This window comes from Salvelinus alpinus, chromosome 2, assembly GCF_045679555.1.
Source record: "Salvelinus alpinus chromosome 2, SLU_Salpinus.1, whole genome shotgun sequence".
Taxonomy (NCBI): domain Eukaryota; kingdom Metazoa; phylum Chordata; class Actinopteri; order Salmoniformes; family Salmonidae; genus Salvelinus; species Salvelinus alpinus.
In genome coordinates, this window is record NC_092087.1 from 110020593 (window position 1) to 110042020 (window position 21428).

Consider the following 21428-nt stretch of genomic DNA (forward strand, 5'->3'; position numbering starts at 1 on the left):
CCAGAGAGGTCACAGATGGTAAATATTTATGTCCCCTTAGCGGTTCATCACGTCAGCAAAAGGGAATATGTTCCATCATCTATGTTTATTTACATTAGTACAAATTGTCCACTGATATTGGTGTAATTTCTCACCCCTTTTGGCTGTATGAAAGTGAATTTCCCCTCAGGCACAAACATTTGTTCTTTGATATTATGAAGGTCATTTGTGTAAAATGTACTTTTCCTCACTCATTCACCCCATCTATTTACATTGCTTATTTATATTCAGTGGCCTGACTGCGTCCAGACTGTCAAAGGCCCATCCTGGTAGATCTGAACCTAATGCAGCTTGGAGTGATCAGATGACAGAAGTCACATTTAGGTGCCAGGTGTAACTTAGGCCATAGATGCTCCATATCCATTACTTTGAGTGTTTTATATAATATGACTAAATGTGTTTCTGTGTTGCAGGGGCAGTCAAGAAATGGAAAGGCAAGGCCACAGAACATGACATAAGCAGAGACCACCTCAAGCCCCTGGTAGAGCCGGGGGTGGTGTTTACCACTCCACCACGCCTTCAGCAGGCTGGAAAAGTGATTCTGTTTTTCATATAAAGATGGACCAAGAGTCTGTTGATTGTTCATTTGTTGAAATCAAATCAAGCTTTATTTATACAACACATTTCAGACATGGATGCAACACAATGGCTTCACAGGAAAAAATATATAAAATGAAAATAAACTAAAATATTTAGTACACAACAAACAGAAGATTAACAACTGAAAGACTAATGGACATTCTAAGGAAATTCAATTGATTAAAATATTAATTGGATGCAATATCCAACCCAAAATACAAGCTTGTTTTTTAGGAGGGGCTCTGAAAGACACTATGGGGGTGTCCACTGGAAGTTGACTAGTAACAACAACTGGGACCTAAAAGACACCCACCATGAGACCCACTAAATCTGCCCAAGAAGAGGAAAACAAAAGAAAAACCCACACTAAACTTAAAGACAGGAAGCAAACCAAAAAGGTGGAGCAACTACAGGTGTTGACTCTCCACATCTATCAAGACAACTGGAGCACTGGGCCAGACACTCTTAAATAGAACCTGGACCAGCTCAGGTGAAACACCTTCCCACTAACGAGATGGACAAACCAGCACAGGTGTAACACATACTGACTAACGAGGTGACACCAATCAGTGCACCCAAGACACATTTCAGTTGAATGCATTCAGTTGTACAATCAATCAAATGTATTTATAAAGCCCTTCTTACATCAGCTGATGTCACAGAGTACTGTACAGAAACCCAGCCTAAAACCCCAAACAGCAAGCAATGCAGGTGTAGAAGCACGGTGGCTAGGAAAAACTCCCTAGAAAGTCCAAAACCGAGGAAGAAACCAGGCTCTGAGGGGTGGCCAGTCCTCTTCTGGCTGTGCCGGGTGGAGATTATAACAGAACATGGCCAAGATGTTCAAATGTTCATAAATGACCAGCATGGTCAAATAATAATAATCACAGTGGTTGTCGAAGGTGCAACAGATCTGCACCTCAGGAGTAAATGTCAGTTGGCTTTTCATAGCCAATCATTCAGAGTATCTCCACAACTTCCATTTCACATAATCATCTACAATGCTTCACCTTCTACAATATAAACATGGTGTCTACTGGCTGTCAACATTTAAAAACAAGAAAAAACACATATTTCTAAATAATAATATACAATCGTATTATTTTTTTCTGCTTTTTCTTTCTATAGAATCCTAACTCACTAGCTCCTAGAACTCTCGTCTTCCTAAAACCCACTAGCTTCTAGAACTCTCGTCTTCCTAAAACCCACTAGCTTCTAGAACTCTCGTCTTCCTAAAACCCACTAGCTTCTAGAACTCTCGTCTTCCTAAAACCCACTAGCTTCTAGAACTCTCGTCTTCCTAAAACTCACTAGCTTCTAGAACTCTCGTCCCCTTGGAACGAGCCCAAACAAAACTCAAATCAAATAGTATTAGTCACATGCGCCGGATACAACACTGGAACTCTTACTTACGAGCCCCCAACAGTGCAGTTTTTAAATAAAATACAGAAAAGAATAAGATAAAACTAATCTCCAACACGGGAAAAACATGTCAAAATAAATTGTGATCATGGTAACTCACTGGCTAAATGCAAAACACAAATCTATTTGACTGCCCACCCTTGAGATAATCAGCAACCAAGTTGTCCTTACCACGGACATGTCTGATTTCAAGAGGAAACTCCTGGGATATCCGTAGTAACTTTACACTGCGGAGCTTCTCTCTCTTTTCAGGGTTCACTAGATAGGCATGTTGTTGGATATAAAAGCAGGGTAACAATGTCAATATAAATGTACCCAAAAATGTCAAGTTGGTTGCATTAATAACTATGATTACTAAATGTTACATAATTGACTTTGAGGTGAGGTGATTTGAGTCATGCTTCTTCAGTAGTGGACTAAAGACAATTAGCACTTGAATGTTGTCAAGAAATACTGGAGTGATGTGAGATTGTTAATAAAATTGATTATAGACTAATTTATATTATTATTATAATATTTTTTTTCATTGAAAAAACGACCTGAAAAGACATATTTTCAACTTTCAATTTCAACTACATCCCAACATATATTCAACGTCTTTTGAATGACATTTTGCTAAATGGGAATAGTGCAATATCAAAACACAGTTTTAACGTGTCCAAATCAATAACCAATATGAAGAAACAGTTTGGGATATATTGAAAACCTAAACATTTGAGTGTTTCATCGTGGTAAACAGCTAGCTACATTGTGATTCCAGTGGGTCACCAACGTGGTAAACAGCTAGCTACATTGTGATTCCAGTGGGTCACCAACGTGGTAAACAGCTAGCTACATTGTGATTCCAGTGGGTCACCAACGTGGTAAACAGCTAGCTACATTGTGATTCCAGTGGGTCACCAACATGGTAAACAGCTAGCTACATTGTGATTCCAGTGGGTCACCAACGTGGTAAACAGCTAGCTACATTGTGATTCCAGTGGGTCACCAACGTGGTAAACAGCTAGCTACATTGTGATTCCAGTGGGTCACCAACGTGGTAAACAGCTAGCTACATTTTGATTCCAGTGGGTCACCAACGTGGTAAACAGCTAGCTACATTGTGATTCCAGTGGGTCACCAACGTGGTAAACAGCTAGCTACATTGTGATTCCAGTGGGTCACCAACGTGGTAAACAGCTAGCTACATTGTGATTCCAGTGGGTCACCAACGTGGTAAACAGCTAGCTACATTGTGATTCCAGTGGGTCACCAACGTGGTAAACAGCTAGCTACATTGTGATTCCAGTGGGTCACCAACGTGGTAAACAGCTAGCTACATTGTGATTCCAGTGGGTCACCAACGTGGTAAACAGCGAGCTACATTGTGATTCCAGTGGGTCACCAACGTGGTAAACAGCTAGCTACATTGTGATTCCAGTGGGAGATGAGGTTGCACGTCCTGTTAAAACTAGCAGCTCAAAAACCACACTGAATCTGGGAATAATGTGTACTTACTAAATCTCATAAATAGTACTCTTTCAATTCAGAGCCTGGATTTTCCCCCTGAGGCTAATATCCATATCATGTTGAAATCAATAGAACAGGGGACAAACGTTTAGGCTTCTACATTGTGACATCATTAAAATACTCCTTCTACAATGTTAAAACATTCTACATTGTGACATTAATTCATTGATATCATGAAACAACTCCTTCATGTATTTTCTGATGTTTAGTCAGAGATCTTTTATCAGATTACCTCTGGTCACAGCTATACGATTTCTCTCCTGAGTGTGTTCTCTGGTGCACTGTCAGATAGCTAGATCTAGTAAAACTCTTCCCACATTGATCACAGCTATAAGGTTTCTCTCCTGTGTGTGTTCTCTGGTGCACTGTCAGACTGCCAGATTGACCAAAACTCTTCCCACATTGACCACAGCTATAGGGTTTCTCTCCTGTGTGTATTCTCTGGTGTACTGTGAGCTGGTCAGATTTAACAAAACTCTTCCCACATTGATCACAGCTATAAAGTTCATCTCCTGTGTGTGTTCTCTGGTGTAAAGTCAGATAGCCAGAAGTAGTAAAACTCTTCCCACATTGACCACAGCTATAAGGTTTCTCTCCTGTGTGTGTTCTCTGGTGTATAGTCAGATTGCTAGATGTAACAAAACTCTTCCCACATTGATCACAGCTATAAGGTTTCTCTCCTGTGTGTGTTCTCTGGTGTACTGTCAGATAGCCAGAAGTTGTAAAACTCTTCCCACATTGATCACAGCTATAAGGTTTCTCTCCTGTGTGTGTTCTCTGGTGTATAGTCAGATTGCTAGATGTAACAAAACTCTTACCACATTGATCACAGCTATAAGGTTTCTCTCCTGTGTGTGTTCTCTGGTGTACAGTCAGAGAGCCAGATGTAGTAAAACTCTTCCCACATTGATCACAGCTATAGGGTTTCTCTCTTGTGTGGATCCTTTGATGAATTTTAATGCCTAATGAGGTGAATCTCTTCCCACAGTCAGAGCAGCAGTGAGTTCTCTTCCCTGTGGATCTCTGCAGGTGTTTATTGAGGCGTTCTGATCTGGAGAGACTCTTCTCTGCCTCGTCAGCATCATGAGGTTGTTGAGGCTCCCCAGAGGATCCACGATAGTCCCGTATCTCTCCTGTGTGAACAACAAAGTCAGATGATTAAAGGCCCACAACAGTGGAATTCCACTGTAAAAGGTGATGCCAACAGCGTAGCCATGATGTTGTACAACAATTGACGTCTGTAATGAATGTTAAAATTATTTGACAATTGTCTTAAAATGAGCAAGAATAGTCATGTTTTAGTAGTAACATCGATGATTGTAGACTAGAAATAAGTTATTCATGTTGTTGAAACTCTAAGCAGTGTGCCAGACGACTTTTGGTCTCCAATATAAGCCCCTTTCTGTGTTTAATAAAATTGCGGCACGAGGGCGATGCGCACACAACTTGATTGCAGAAACACCTCCCTGCTAATGAGGATGTAGTATATCTGGTAATGAGGAAACCGATAGTAATGGATGTAGTATATCTGCTAATGAGGAAACCACAAGTTATGGATGTAGTATATCTGCCTGGAGCAAAAATGGTGAGCAAAGCTTTTAGTTTTTCACAATGTATTCTGAATGTGAATGGGGGAAAACTCAGGGGAGTAACCTCTATTTCCAGGTTGATTATGAGTACATTTCACACTACTTTGGATTATAATTGTAAGGCTCGTTTGAATGTCCTGCTTAATATAAATGTTTGCTACAGTATTAAGAATTATGTGTAATTATTGAAGAACCGCGTTAATGACAGTATACATTTGGGTGTTGCTAATAAAGTTAAGATTTCTTTGTATTTCACCTTTATTTAACCAGGTAGGCCAGTTGAGAACAAGTTCTCATTCACAACTGCGACCTGGCCAAGAAAAATCAAAGCAGTGCGACAAAAAAACAACACAGAGTTACACATGGGATAAACAAAAGTACAGTCAATAACACAATAGAAAAATCTATATACAGTGTGATGGAGTAAGGAGGTAAGGCAATAAACAGGCCATGCTATGGGTGGGTGTTGCTATGGTGACCAGTGAGCTGAGTTAAGGCGGAGCTTTACCTAGCAAAGACTTATAGATGACCTGGAGCCAGTGGGTTTAGCGATGAATATGTAGCGAGGACCAGCCAACGAGAGCATACAGGTCGCAGTGGTGGGTGGTATATGGGGCTTTGGTGACAAAACGGATGACACTGTGATGGACTGCATCCAGTTCGCTGAGTAGAGTGTTGGAGGCTATTTTATAAATGACATCGCTAAAGTCAAGGATCGGTGTAGGAGGTTTTGTTGTGAAATAGGAAGCATATTCTAGATTTAATTTGGGATTGGAGATGTTTAATGTAAGTCTGGAAGGAGAGTTTACAGTCTAACCAGACACCTAGGTATTTGTAGTTGTCCACATATTCTAAGTCAGAACCGTCCAGAGTAGTGATGCTAGTCGGGCGGATGAGGGCAGCGATCGGTTGAAGAGCATGCATTTAGTTTTACTAGCGTTTAAGAGCAGATGGAGGCCACGGAAGGAGAGTTGTATGACATTGAAGCTCATTTGGAGGTTTGTTAACACAGTGTCCACAGAAGGGCCAGATGTATACAGAATGGTGTTGTCTGCGTCGAGGTGGATCAGAGAATCACCCGCAGCAAGAGCGACATCATTGATATATACAGAGAAAAGAGTCGGCCAGAGAATTGAACCCTGTAGTACCCCATAGAGACTACCAGAGGTCTGGACAACAGGCCCTCCGATTTGACACACTGAACTCTATCTGAGAAGTAGTTGGTGAACCAGGCGAGGCGGTCATTTGAGAAACCAAGGCTGTTGAGTCTGCCGATAAGAATGTGGTGATTGACAGAGTCGAAAGCCTTGCCTTAACCTTTATCACTAGACACCTCATAGTGAGCTACAGGTAGGAATCAGCAATGAATCCCAATAATGAGACACCTCTGGGGAGGGGTGTCAGCAACATAAAAAAAAATATTTTTGATACACTGCCGATTTTGCAGGTTTTCCTACTTACAAAGCATGTAGAGATCTGTAATTGTACCCTTCAACTGTGAGAGACGGAATCTAAAACAAAAATCCAGAAAATCACATTGTATGATTAAGTAATTAATTTGCATTTTATTGCATGACATAAGAATTTGATCACCTACCAACCAGTAAGAATTCCGGCTCTCACAGACCTGTTAGTTTTTCTTTAACATGTTTGTCGGTACACTTATGACAACAGCCAGCTCAAAGTGCAGGGCGCGAAATTCAAAAGATTTTTTTTTTTAATATTTAACTTTCACACATTAACAAGTCCAAGACACCAGATGAAAGGTACACATCTTGTGAATCAAGCCAACATGTCCGATTTTTAAAATGTTTTACAGGGAAGACACAATATATATGAGGAAACCACTAGTTATGGATGTAGTATATCTAGTAATGAGGAAACCACTAGTTATGGATGTAGTATATCTGGTAATGAGGAAACGACTAGTTATGGATGTAGTATATCTGGTAATGAGGAAACGACTAGTTATGGATGTAGTATATCTGCTAATGAGGAAACCACTAGTTATGGATGTAGTATATCTGGTAATGAGGAAACCACTAGTTATGGATGTAGTATATCTGGTAATGAGGAAACCACTAGTTATGGATGTAGAATATCTGCTAATGAGGAAACCACTAGTTATGGATGTAGTATATCTGGTAATGAGGAAACCACTAGTTATGGGTGTAGTATATCTGGTAATGAGGAAACCGATAGTTATGGATGTAGTATATCTGGTAATGAGGAAACCACTAGTTATGGATGTAGTATATCTGGTAATGAGGAAACCACTAGTTATGGATGTAGTATATCTGCCTGGAGCAAAAATGGTGAGCAAAGATTTTAGTTTTTCACAATGTATTCTGAATGGGGGAAAACTCAGGGGAGTAACCTCCATGTCCAGGTTGCTTATGAGTGCATTTCACACTACTTTAGATTATAATTGTAAAGCTCGTTTGAATGCCCTGCTTAATATAACGTTTGTGTCATCACAAATCAACCGCTTTGTACTTAAAAAACACTTCAACCAGTAAAATGCTCTTTGGCTTTTCCATCAACCTGACAATGAGGGTTTGTACACTGTTTGCCAAATTGGCCTATAACTTCACCTAACAACAACATAGACCTACTGTAGGACACATAACTTCACCTAACAACAACATAGACCTACTGTAGAACCCATAACTTCACCTAACTACAAATATAGGAAAATAGCTCTGTGTGTTGTACAATAGCCTATCCATCAAGGAACAGTTCTCTACACATTATGAGGTATGTATCTCCGTGTCCAAACAGACTAACGAGACCCTACTGTAAATCAAGCAGACAATAACATTATAAACATCAATTTGTTAGGGATGTTGGATCCAACGTGGAGCACGGCATAACTGTCTTTACCAGAGTAATGAATGAAGAAGCACTTTGGTTGTTGTTGCATGTCGTGATGTTTGTCATGTGACTGGAATTCAGAAAATGATTTCCTGGATCTTCTGATGATAGTTGAACATGTGACTGTAACTAAACAGCTACAGTATTAAGAATTATGTGTAATTATTGAAGAACCACATTAATGACAGTATCCATTTGGGTGTTGTCAATAAAGTTAAGGTGACTCTCGGTTAGAACCATTGGATTTAGCAAACTCTTAAATTATTTAGAATTTCTGTGCCTATGAAAACTGTTTTCCCACCGTAACATAAGGAAACTAAATGTTACGTAGGTAGAGTGCATTTCAGAGATCTGAATACAAAAAACTGTCCTAACAGGACAATAACCTAAACCACAAGGCCAAATCTACACTGGAGGAGCTAACCAAGATGACATTGAATGTTCCTGAGTGGCCTAGTTACAGTTCGGACTTAAATCATCTTTAAAATCTATGTTAAGACTTAAATGGCTTTGTAGCAATGATCAACAACCAACTTGACAGAACAGGAAGGATTTAAAAAAGAATAATGAATATTCACATGAAGATCTGTCTCCTATTGGATGACATCACGACTTCCCATCAAGCCAACTCCTTGAAGGCCTTACTATGACACCACTCACTCCTTCTAGTTTGCAGTTGTCTAAAAAAAACACTATTTTGCTCAAAACATTTATTTGTTTCCCTTTAGTGTGTTTATACTTTACTGTATTTATATATCACTTTCAACAGGAAACGTTTTTTTTTTTTTAAATCACTGGAGGACGTCATGAACAATTCCTCCATTTTCTTTTCCTCCTTTATTTAACCAGCTGAGAACAAGCTCTCATTGACAAATGCAACCTGGCCAAGATAAAGCACAGCAGTGCCACAAAAACAACAGAGTTGGGATAAACAAAAGGACAATAACACAATAGAAACATCTATATACAGTGTGTGCAAATGGAGTACAGAGGCAATATAGGCAATAAGGCAATAAATAGGCCGTAGTAGCAAAGTAATTGCAATTTAGCAAATTAACACTGGAGTGATAGATGTGCAGATGATGATGTGCAAGTAGAATATATGTGACTGTAACATATATAACATATATAATATATAAATACTGGTGTGAGCAAAAAAAGTAAATAAAAACATGGGGATGAGGTAAGCATTGGATGGGCTACTTACAGATGGGCTGTGTACAGCTGCAGCGATCGGTAAGCTGCTCAGATAGTTGATTCTTAAAGTTAGTGAGGGAGATATAAGTCTCCAACTTCAGCGATTTTTGCAATTCGTTCCAGTCATTGGCAGCAGAGAACTGGAAGGAAAGGCGGCCAAAGTAGGTGTTGGCTTTGGGGATGACCAGTGAGATATACTTCCTGGAGCATACTTCTCTGCTGCCAATGACTGGAACGAACTACAAAAATCTCTGAAACTGGAAACACTTATCTCCCTCACTAGCTTTAAGCACCAGCTGTCAGAGTAGCTCACAGATTACTGGACCTGTACATAGCCCATCTTTAATTTAGCCCAAACAACTACCTCTTCCCCTACTGTATTTACAGTTATAACTGTAGTATCCTGTATACCTATGTATAGTTATAACTGTAGTATCCTGTATAACTGTAGTATCCTGTATAACTATGTATAGTTATAACTGTAGTATCCTGTATAACTATGTATAGTTATAACTGTAGTATCCTCTATAACTGTAGTATCCTGTATAACTGTAGTATCCTGTATAACTGTAGTATCCTGTATAACTATGTATAGTTATAACTGTAGTATCCTGTATAACTATGTATAGTTATAACTGTAGTATCCCCTATAACTGTAGTATCCTGTATACCTATGTATAGTTATAACTGTAGTATCCAGTATAGTCTGGGAGGAGGTGAAACCACTCAGGCTTATTTGATGTGATCTAATGTTTTGATCATCTAGTTTTCCTTACAAGCATTCAGTAACCAACGGGGGTTCGGTCATTCCTTTGTTTATATACTGTCTCATTGACAAAAATATTTTGGATTATTTGTTTACATCATTCCTTTGTCTCGACCCAGTACACAGTAAACGTACCGAGGTTCTAATGTTGCCAAGGAGACACATTTATTTATTTACAGTTTGGAGGGTTGGGGGTCTGACATCCAGGATACACATTGTATTATTTATTTACAGTTTGGAGGACAAGTTATCCTGGGATCTAACATTACTCTGAGACTAGTTATCCTGGGATCTTACATTACCCTGAGACTAGTTATCCTGGGATCTTACATTACTCTGAGACTAGTTATCCTGGGATCTTACATTACTCTGAGACTAGTTATCCTGGGGAATAGTTTTAATACATTTGCAAAAAACCTAAACCTGTTTTTGCTTTGGCATTATGGGGTATTGTGATGTCATTATGGGGTATTGTGATGTCATTATGGGGTATTGTGATACATTTTAAAATAAAGGGATGCACCGATATTACATTTTTGGCCAATACCAATATCCAATATTTTCCTTGCCCCAAAAAATGATACCGATAACCGATATTTAAAATTTTAAAGGCCTTTTAAGCATTCTAGTACAGCATTCTAAAAATTAACACACACACGGACGCAGCGGTCTAAGCCACTGCATCTCAGTGCAAGAGGTGTCACTACAGTCCCTGGTTCGAATCCAAGCTGTATCACATCCGGCCATGATTGGGAGTCCCACAGTAATTTTCTGTTATTGGTGTTAAGAGGACGACAAAGGAGAGGGATCCCACATGTGGATAGGAAGATACAAATTATCATTATTACTGGAAAATATTCATTTAAAATCCAGGACATTTACAACTTTAGCTCTCTAGGTCAAGCCAGTATGTTACAGTAGGTTGTAACACTCTAGGTCATGCCAGTAGGTTACAGTAGGTTGTAACTCTCTAGGTCATGCCAGTAGGTTACAGTAGGTTGTATCTCTCTAGGTCATGCCAGTAGGCTACAGTAGGTTGTATCTCTCTAGGTCATGCCAGTAGGCTACAGTAGGTTGCATCTCTCTAGGTCATGCCAGTAGCTTACAGTAGGTTGTATCTCTCTAGGTCATGCCAGTAGGCTACAGTAGATTGTATCTCTCTAGGTCATGCCAGTAGGTTACAGTAGGCTACAGTAGGTTGTATCCAAGTGGAAACAATTATCAACCCAATATGTTAAGTGTCGAATTTGGTCAACAACCAAATGAATGGCTTATTTGCTACGTGAGGTTTACTTGATCCAACAGAAGTTTCGTAATGCCTAAGTTGTTATGTAGACACGTGACATACCGACAACTTTGATAAAAACACTATAGGAGTTGTCTCCAGATCGCTATGCATATTCATGCTAGTAGCTTAGCATCTCTCTCCATTGAATACAGGCGGTTGACGACAACCACCCTCATAGAATATAAACAATAGAATACAATAATAAGATGAATCCACCAATCCAAAGAAAGGATAGGCGGGAGCTAGACAACCCGCAGTGCCGCTTTGTGGACAACGACTCCCCTTGTTAGGGCGGAGAGACATCTTGTCAGTATATCCATAATCTTTGGTGTAGTCAACCCAACTCTCACATGGCACTATTGGGGGGCACGGTGTGTAGTAAAACATCACTACATGACAATCACAACATGCCGTGCCCCCCAGTCTGCGGTCAGCAGATAGACCCTTCTCAAATATATATGTTAAGTCACTTTTTGGAAACGGAACGGAGAAAACAAGGGGTAGCTTGCTCTCTATGTCGTCTGATTCTAGACATATCAGTCATCATCCTGGGCCCTCCGTTGAAGAGGTATTGACGAGCCAACTCCGAATATCGAAAGTTAAATACGAATTTAAGGCGGTACTTACTGGTGTTAATCAGATCTCCTATCTCCACCTCTTCATCTTTCAATGTGACAGTCATCTCCCCTTCCTTCTTCACTCCAAAAACGGCATCCTCCTCTTCCTCTTTCACTCTGAACTCGTCTTCCTCTTCTTTCACTGAAACGTCTTTCTCTTCTTCTTTCACTGTAACAGCCTCACCCTCTACTTCTTGTTTTACTGTGATATCCTCTTCTTCCTTCTCCTCTTTCACGACAATGTTCAGCCCCAGAGCTTCTTTCTCCGTCCAGCAGACCTCCTCTTCTTTAACAAGAGGGGAGAAGTTTAGGGAGCTCATGTTGGGGGATGTTAGCTAGCTAGCTATAGTTAGCGACTAGGCTAGTGCTAATTTAACCAGCCAGCTACTATAGCTGACTAATAAAAAATAACGTAATATTAAATTAAATAGGTTAACAAGTAGATACGACAAAAGTGTGTCTAAAACACAGCAGCTAATATACATCGAAAGAGTATAAATAGCTTGAATCTTTCGGCTGTGTTGGCTAGCAAGCTACCGTGGTGGTTGACGAGCTGTTAATGAAGAACCGTCCACTAGATTATACGTCACGCTGGCAGCGTCGTCTGAAAGACGCACATCGCCGTCTGCTGACTGGAGGGGAAACGCAGTTGAGGATCAGATTTTAATTTTCAGACAAAGATTCTTTCAAATGGATTTAATTAAATAATACCATTATATTGAGATATACAAAGACAGGAATGTGTTGATTGATTACTGCGAATAAAAAATGTTTACTACAGCACATTTAAGGCAGTTTCATTATGTTATATTACATCTAAATTAGCAGCTAGCTACTGTAGGTCTATACTGCTCCTACATGGTGTAACAATACATCATATAGATGTATATAATGAACAGACTAGGTCTATACTGCTCCTACATGGTGTAACAATACATCATGTAGATGTATATAATGAACAGACTAGGTCTATACTGCTCCTACATGGTGTAACAATACATCATGTAGATGTATATAATGAACAGACTAGGTCTATACTGCTCCTACACGGTGTAACAATACATCATGTAGATGTATATAATGAACAGACTAGGTCTATACTGCTCCTACATGGTGTAACAATACATCATGTAGATGTATATAATGAACAGACTAGGTCTATACTGCTCCTACATGGTGTAACAATACATCATGTAGATGTATATAATGAACAGACTAGGTCTATACTGCTCCTACATGGTGTAACAATACATCATGTAGATGTATATAATGAACAGACTAGGTCTATACTGCTCCTACATGGTGTAACAATACATCATGTAGATGTATATAATGAACAGACTAGGTCTATACTGCTCCTACATGGTGTAACAATACATCATGTAGATGAATATAATGAACAGACTAGGTCTATACTGCTCCTACATGGTGTAACAATACATCATGTAGATGTATATAATGAACAGACTAGGTCTATACTGCTCCTACATGGTGTAACAATACATCATGTAGATGAATATAATGAACAGACTAGGTCTATACTGCTCCTACATGGTGTAACAATACATCATGTAGATGTATATAATGAACAGACTAGGTCTATACTGCTCCTACATGGTGTAACAATACATCATGTAGATGAATATAATGAACAGACTAGGTCTATACTGCTCCTACATGGTGTAACAATACATCATGTAGATGTATATAATGAACAGACTAGGTCTATACTGCTCCTACATGGTGTAACAATACATCATGTAGATGTATATAATGAACAGACTAGGTCTATACTGCTCCTACATGGTGTAACAATACATCATGTAGATGTATATAATGAACAGACTAGGTCTATACTGCTCCTACATGGTGTAACAATACATCATGTAGATGTATATAATGAACAGACTAGGTCTATACTGCTCCTACATGGTGTAACAATACATCATGTTGATGTATATAATGAACAGACTAGGTCTATACTGCTCCTACATGGTGTAACAATACATCATGTAGATGTATATAATGAACAGACTAGGTCTATACTGCTCCTACATGGTGTAACAATACATCATGTAGATGTATATAATGAACAGACTAGGTCTATACTGCTCCTACATGGTGTAACAATACATCATGTAGATGTACACTACCATTCAAAAGTTTGGGGTCACTTAGAAATGTACTTGTTTTTTAAAGAAAATGTTTTCATTTATTTACCTGTTTTTGCTTTGTCATTATGGGGTATTGTGATGTCATTATGGGGTATTGTGTAGATTGATGAGGGGGGGGAAATTATTTAATCCATTTTAGAATAAGGCTGTAACGTAACAAAATGTGGAAAAAGTGAAGGGGTCTGAATGCTTTCCGAATGCATTGTATATATAGGGGCAGTACTTAGTGACATCACTTCATGAAACAGGAGGTACAAATATATAACATAGATTCACAATATCAACATTCAATGTGTCAAAATATATGACCAAGCTGGAAGTGGAAACGCCAGCCCAGCCACAAGCCTAGAGGTTCACTGATGAACAACCTCCTCCTTCACATCTGACTCCTGATGATGATGATCAACCTCCTCCTTCACATCTGACTCCTGATGATCAACCTCCTCCTTCACATCTGACTCATGATGATCAACCTCCTCCTTCACATCTGACTCCTGATGATCAACCTCCTCCTTCACATCTGACTCCAGTGATCAATCCAGAGCGTCTTCTTTTTTGGGGAATCCCGATGGACGACATCATCGAATAGGACGTCATCACCACCACCGCCCACAAGTTAATTGTCATTGAGGTTATTAATGGGAAGAACATTAGCAATATGTCCTGTCTGGTAACTTGTCTCGTTCAATGGATTTACATTGGCAGGTGCACAGGGAGAAACACCATTAAAAAAACTCAGTTGATCTTAAACTGCAGAAACACTTTTGGAAGTCTTTAACTGCATCAAAGTCTGTGACCTGTGATGTTGGGACAAATGATAGTCCCTTATTATACAAGAGACAAAATCCACAAATTCTACAGCACTACGGCAGAGTCATGTCTTCATTGTAAAACTAACAATGACTCAATAATCCTTCTGGGAATGTTATGATGTCATAAAGTTATGGGCGGAGTTAGAAAGTTGGCTGTCAGAAGTACAGTTATACAATGTAAAATTACTTTTAATCTGTCTGTCTGTATATTTCAAAACATGGCATTTGAGGGTGCAGTGAGATACCCCAGAGTTGGACGATACTTTTCTCATAAATCATCTTAAATATTATACTTAATTAAACCTGGAAATCAACCAATCCTCTGTTGTTAACTCAATTGAATGGTAAACTGCTTTATTATCTAAAAGTTGAAAGTGACAGAGAGAAATAAAATGGTGCTGATGAATGCACTGGCTGTGTTCTTGTGGGTCTGGGCAGGTGTGATGTAGTTAATGGAGATGGAGGTGTGTTTTAGTGGGTCTGGGCAGGTGTGATGTAGTTAATGGAGATGGAGGTGTGTTCTAGTAGGTCTGGGCAGGTGTGATGTAGTTAATGGAGATGGAGGTGTGTTCTAGTGGGTCTGGGCAGGTGTGATGTAGTTAATGGAGATGGAGGTGTGTTCTAGTGGGTCTGGGCAGGTGTGATGTAGTTCATGGAGATGGAGGTGTGTTTTAGTGGGTCTGGGCAGGTGTGATGTAGTTAATGGAGATGGAGGTGTGTTCTAGTGGGTCTGGGCAGGTGTGATGTAGTTAATGGAGATGTGTTCTAGTGGGTCTGGGCAGGTGTTATGTAGTTAATGTTTCTATGATGTTGTTTGTATGTGTATGTTTTGTATTGTTTATAAAATATTAAATAAAATATTAAAACATTTCCAATGCAAAGTAACACCTCACAGTTCTATTTTTGGAGTTATTACATTAAACCAAAGTCAGGTGTGAAGTAAAATGGAGGACCAGCCTATTCCCTATGATGTATACTACAACAGAAATAACTTAATTAAAATGTATAACTTTAAATTAAACCAATAATTTGCACTCATGACTTGAGTGATTAAAGTAAACCACAGTTTTGTAAATACATAACGCCATCTAACCAAATATCAAAGAATGTTAGCTATATGCTGTTATCTTAGCCAGCCAGCTAACGTCAGCTATATGCAGTTATCTTAGCCAGCCAGCTAACATTAGCTATATGCAGTTATCTTAGCCAGCCAGCTAACGTTAGTTATATGCAGTTATCTTAGCCAGCCAGCTAACATTAGCTATATGCAGTTATCTTAGCCAGCCAGCTAACATTAGCTATATGCAGTTATCTTAGCCAGCCAGCTAACATTAGCTATATGCAGTTATCTTAGCCAACCAGCTAACGTTAGCTATTTAGCCAACTAGCTATTAGCCTAACCAGCGTAGCCAACCAGCACGGTTATGGTCAGCGAGACCGACTAACGTTACCGGAGAAAAAGTTACAAATCTCCCGTAGTCTAATTCACAGAGAACATGCTGAAAAGTAGTGATGGTGAAACAAATCTTCCTGAATCATTGGCTCTTTTCAGCAAGTTGTGTCAAAAATAGGTTCATTACTCGAGGCTTTGAGCGACACAGAATTTAGAACAGCCACATTTTTATAGATGAAGTCACACGCCGTAGCAGCGTAGCCATTATGTCATATATTAAACCACTGGCCGTGTTCGAGAGCATCAAATCCATGCTGCGTTGTGTGTAAAACGGTGACTTGCTGACTGATTTATAAATAATAATGAGTAGTTATTTATGATGCAAGGTGATTTGTAAATTAGTCAGTCAGCAGCCACCTGCACTGTCGGCTGCAATGTCGAACGAGCCCAATACCAAACCAATCAGGTGTTCGACGAAATGATTCTTCAGACGTCATTGATCACGTGCTGCTGATAACGTGACACTGCTTTGAATTATACCGCCTTGCGACTTCAGTACATGCCTCATAGCTCCAGTCTCAAATTTAACCCCGTTCCTGCTGAAGAAGAGGAGGTCTGCTGGATGGAGAAAGAAGCTCTCGCGAAAGAGGAGGTAGAGGAGGCTGTTACAATACAAAAACAAATAGAAGGTGAGGTTGTTACAGTGAAATAATTATTATTGAAAAATATAACAAATGCCTCATGAGCTTAGTTCAACTGTTTGCCCCATCAGAACCCCAAATAAGCTTTTTTTACTGCAATGTTTAGAAACAATGTAAATCAACCATGTATAGCCTCAACATGGTTAAAACTATAATGTTGATATCATGGATGGTCAGTCCTTTCATCCATAGTCTGTCTATGAATTTGAGAGTAGTTACATTTCTCCAGCCCCATCCATCATTTTATGACCAAAACAGTGCTGGAATTACTGCTTGGTTATTGGTTGAACTGCAGATTGGTTTGTTGATTGTTGTGTCGCTTTTTTAAAGGGGCAACCTAGTTTTTAAACAAACAAAATGGCTGCCCAGAGTCCTGAGCTGTGTTAGAATACTCATACTAAATGTACTACTTGTGAAGTAAATTGAGTATATAGTCTGCTTGTTGGTCATAGTATGATGTAGTTAGTATGCCAAAAGTTCCCGGATGTCGTACTAAATTCGCCAAAATATGACGTATACACGCAGTGTTTTAGGGACCATAATACAATTCTTCAGGAAATGGGCGTGGCTTCAACGTTTTCAGATTAGAAGAAAATGGGGGAAAATATGCAGCTGAAGTCCAACGAGAGAGCGCATACAAATGAACTGCTTTAAATAATTATGACAAATGTTGAGCAATGTAATAAAGTAATGACTTTTCAAATAAGTTACCTTACACGTTATGTTAGCTACCCTATCCTTACAAAACGCATAGCATATCTTTACAGCAGTATGTACCAGTATGTGAGCTAGCTACCTAACGCTAGTTGGCTACTTATACATCAAACTTGCCAGTATAGTAACTATATTCTAACTAACTACCCAATGTTTATTGACTTGATTAGAGCGCAGAATATCTGATGTATTTAATAACGCTCAACACCCGTTGAATATGGCCGGTGTCAGTGAACATCTGCAAAAAAGCTCTAATTAAATTGTTGCCAGCAGCACAGTTAGTCACCAACGCTCTGGATAACATGAAAACAGCCTAACCAGCTCTGCTAGGGCAAGTAAAATGGTAAGAGTGAGGTTTTCTCTGATTTGTGTCTAGCAAGCTATCCAACATTAGCCAGTTAGCTTGGGTGCTTTACTGTTATTGTGAGGTCAGAATGCTTGGGTCGACCCTACTCCTCAGCCATATAGTATTTGTTTACAAACAGTGGCGTTATAGGAGCTTATGTTTTGGTTTCTGGTGGGGTAATACGGTTCAAACATTTGAGGCATTTCTAAGTTATATTCTTCAAGAATCAATGGTTATATAGTAAATGGGTCTTTCTATAACTGCCAGTGTAGATTTCCTGTTGGGGTCAAATTGTTAGAGCTGTTGATAAGTCATTGTATAATATTCTGGCAATTCTTTTCATGCCATTACATTAAAGGCGAAAGATTGTATTTTCTTAGCAAGGTGTTGCTCAAATAATGTTAGCTGCTAATGCTAATCGCTAGTTAGCGGGCTAGCTAGCTTGCTAAATGTATTAAGAGTCAGAGCAAACGTAGCTAGCTAATACTGCCTGGTACCAGTGCTGGTGTAGGCCTAGATAAGCATGTTTGTGCAGCGGTATCATATCAGAGAGTAAGCGAAGTATGAATATGTTGGCTAGCTAGCCGGCTACATGAAGTAAGAAAACAACATGTAATGTAACATCTAATTAGGGTCAACTGGAAACACTGACCAACACTTTGGTTCCTACCATGTCTTCTTCTCTGAGGTTTATTGTCAGACTACACTCATCAGGTGTATTGCTGCCACCTACTGTACGAGGTTGTGAAAAATAACCAAAACGCAAAAAGAATTGGGATTAACAAGTCATACTAATTACGTAAATTAAAAAATAAACACGAACCAAATTCCCTCCACTACCCTGAATTTCAAACAAAAATGGTACTATTCAGATCCCTACACAGGTTCAGGAACCTGGGAGGGGGGGAACGTCTTCATTCAGTACTCCCTGTAACATTTAGTCTGAAGTCCTGGAGATCCAGAAATCTATTTGCCGCCTTCACAATGATGTCTAGCTTCTTAGATGTTTTATTAGTTTATTATTAATGCAGTTTATCACTGCGGCAGTGAGGGCAATGCAAACGCAACTTTGTTGTAGAAACTCCTCCAAGCTAATGCGGAAACTGCTCGTTTTGGACGAAGGTTACTAATAATTTATTAATGCAATTTATCACTTGCTCTATAAACACAACAATGTCCACCTTGTTCACTATTAGTGTGTTGGGATCCTTCTTCTGCATGGCTTCACTGCAGACTGTGGGACTTGAACTACCTTCTCCTCTCTACTCCTTCAGCTATTTTCACTGCCTCCACACAGGACACCTGCTGGATGGGCCTGATCATCCTAGCTACTGTGACATCCTTCATCCGTACAGGGCACTCTGGGAACTCGGGAACGTGATTCCCATCACAATTACAACATGCTTCATCTGACTACGACATATTTATTCCTTCGACAAACACTTGCCACATATACAGAAGCCGCTGCAGTTTGGACATCTCACTTACCCAGGTTTTACATAAGATGGGAGAACCACTTCACCAAACCACAGTAAAACCTTCCGTCTATCATTCATTTTAATCAACTTGCGTCTACCTGAAATGTTTAACCTAAACCACACAAAGCTTTCTCCTTTTGCGCTGTTGACACACAATCAGTATCATACCGCTCCTGGTCACTCGAACCGATTCCACTTTACCCAATTCATCCTTCACCATCTTTGAGACCGTTAACAGGTCACCCACAAAAACATCCTTGCTGATGATTCCCACTCCGACCCTAAACTGCTGTTCATTACCAACTTTAGCCCTTTTCACTCCACTGTTCTTCACCATCGTCCACTCCGTCTCACCAACTGTACAGAGTCAATGTGCGGGGGCACCGGTTAGTTGAGGTAATATGTACATGTACGTAGAGTTAAAGTGACTGTTCTTCACCACCCTCCACACAGTCTCAACAACTGTACTCGCGCCAAGAGAATCCCACAATGCTTCCTCCATTGCTCCTCCAGTCATCCCCTGGACTCCCTCACTCTTTGCTGTGAAAGATGTGAGAGATTGTGTTCTCAAAGTAGCATCTATATTGTTGTCATTCCATCTATATTGTTGTCATTCCATCTATATTGTTGTCAATTCCATCTATATTGTTGTCATTCCATCTCTATTGTTGTCATTCCATCTCTATTGTTGTCATTCCATCTCTATTGTTGTCATTCCATCTCTATTGTTGTCATTCCAGCACATCTGTTGCTTCACCAACTTGTTATCCCTTTCGTCTGCACTACTTGCTGTCATTTCCCTTCCCGATTTCCCTCTCTTGGATGTCTCCACCATGCTCCTACTCTGTCAGTAATTCCTCCCTGGTTTATTAATTGGTAGTCATGTCAAACAACAATATATTCAAAATCTAGAATTAGAATCGTCATTATGTTTCCATTATTTCAACAGTTAACCTCTAACACCTCCCAAACCCGGATCCGGGATCCCCCCCATCAAAAAAGCTGACTAGCATAGCCTAGCCTAAAGCCACAGGGATATCATATAATAAAATGTTCATGAAATCACAAGTCCAAGACACCAAATGAAAGATACACATCTTGTGAATCCAGCCATCATTTCTGATTGTTAAAATGTTTTACAGGGAAGACACAATATGTAAATCTATTAGCTAACCACGTTAGCAAAAGACACCACTATTTTTACTCCATCAGTTTTTAACTCCATCAGTACAAATTCGACCAAATAAAGATATAAATAGCCACTAACCAAGAAACAACTTCATCAGATGACAGTCTGATAACATATTTATTGTATAGCATATGTTTTGTTAGAAAAATGTGCACATTTCAGGTATAAATCATAGTTTACATTGCAGCTACAGTCAGAAATTGCACCGAAAGCAGACAGAAAAATTACAGACACCAACGCCAAATAACTAAATACTCATCATAAAACATTTCTGAAAAATACATAGTGTACAGCAATTGAAAGACAGGCATCTTGTGATTCCAGACAGTATTTCCGATTTATCAAGTGTTTTACAGCGAAAACACAATATAGCGTTATATTAGCGTAGCCACAATAGCCAGAAACACTTGGGCGCCGACGACCAGTTCACATGCACGACAGATATTAGAAATAGCATCATAAAATGTTTCTTACTTTTGGTGATCTTCCGTCAGAATGTTGGACAAGGTGTCCTTTGTCCAGAACAGTCGTTGTTTGGATCTGGAACGGCAAATTTCTCTCTTCATTTAGCATGGGCACTTGCCAAGTGGCACGGATCTCTCCAACGTCAACAAAGTCAGAGAACGGAACACGGCAAAACTCCCGAAAAAATTTCAATAATCTGATTAAACTATATTGAAAAAACATACTTTACGATGATATGGTCACATGTATCAAATAAAATCAAAGCCGGAGATAGTA

General features: G+C 39.4%; 3 protein-coding genes across 4 annotated transcripts in view; 1 reads left to right on the top strand and 2 right to left on the bottom strand.

The window, feature by feature from the left end:
- Nucleotides 1-21428, top strand: part of LOC139548267 (zinc finger protein ZFP2-like) — a 211544-nt gene that overhangs the window by 183338 nt on the left and 6778 nt on the right. The window lies entirely within an intron of this gene.
- The window catches only part of LOC139549643 (zinc finger protein 180-like), a 167296-nt gene that overhangs the window by 11686 nt on the left and 134182 nt on the right, over nt 1-21428 (bottom strand). The window lies entirely within an intron of this gene.
- LOC139552251 (zinc finger protein 180-like) lies at nt 614-19835 on the bottom strand. The gene is made up of 2 exons (XM_071363797.1): nt 19667-19835; nt 614-4685 (listed from the first exon to the last, which is right to left on the bottom strand). The coding sequence occupies exons 1-2, from the start codon at nt 19833-19835 to the stop codon at nt 3778-3780; spliced, it is 1077 nt and encodes a 358-aa protein (XP_071219898.1). The 3' UTR covers nt 614-3777.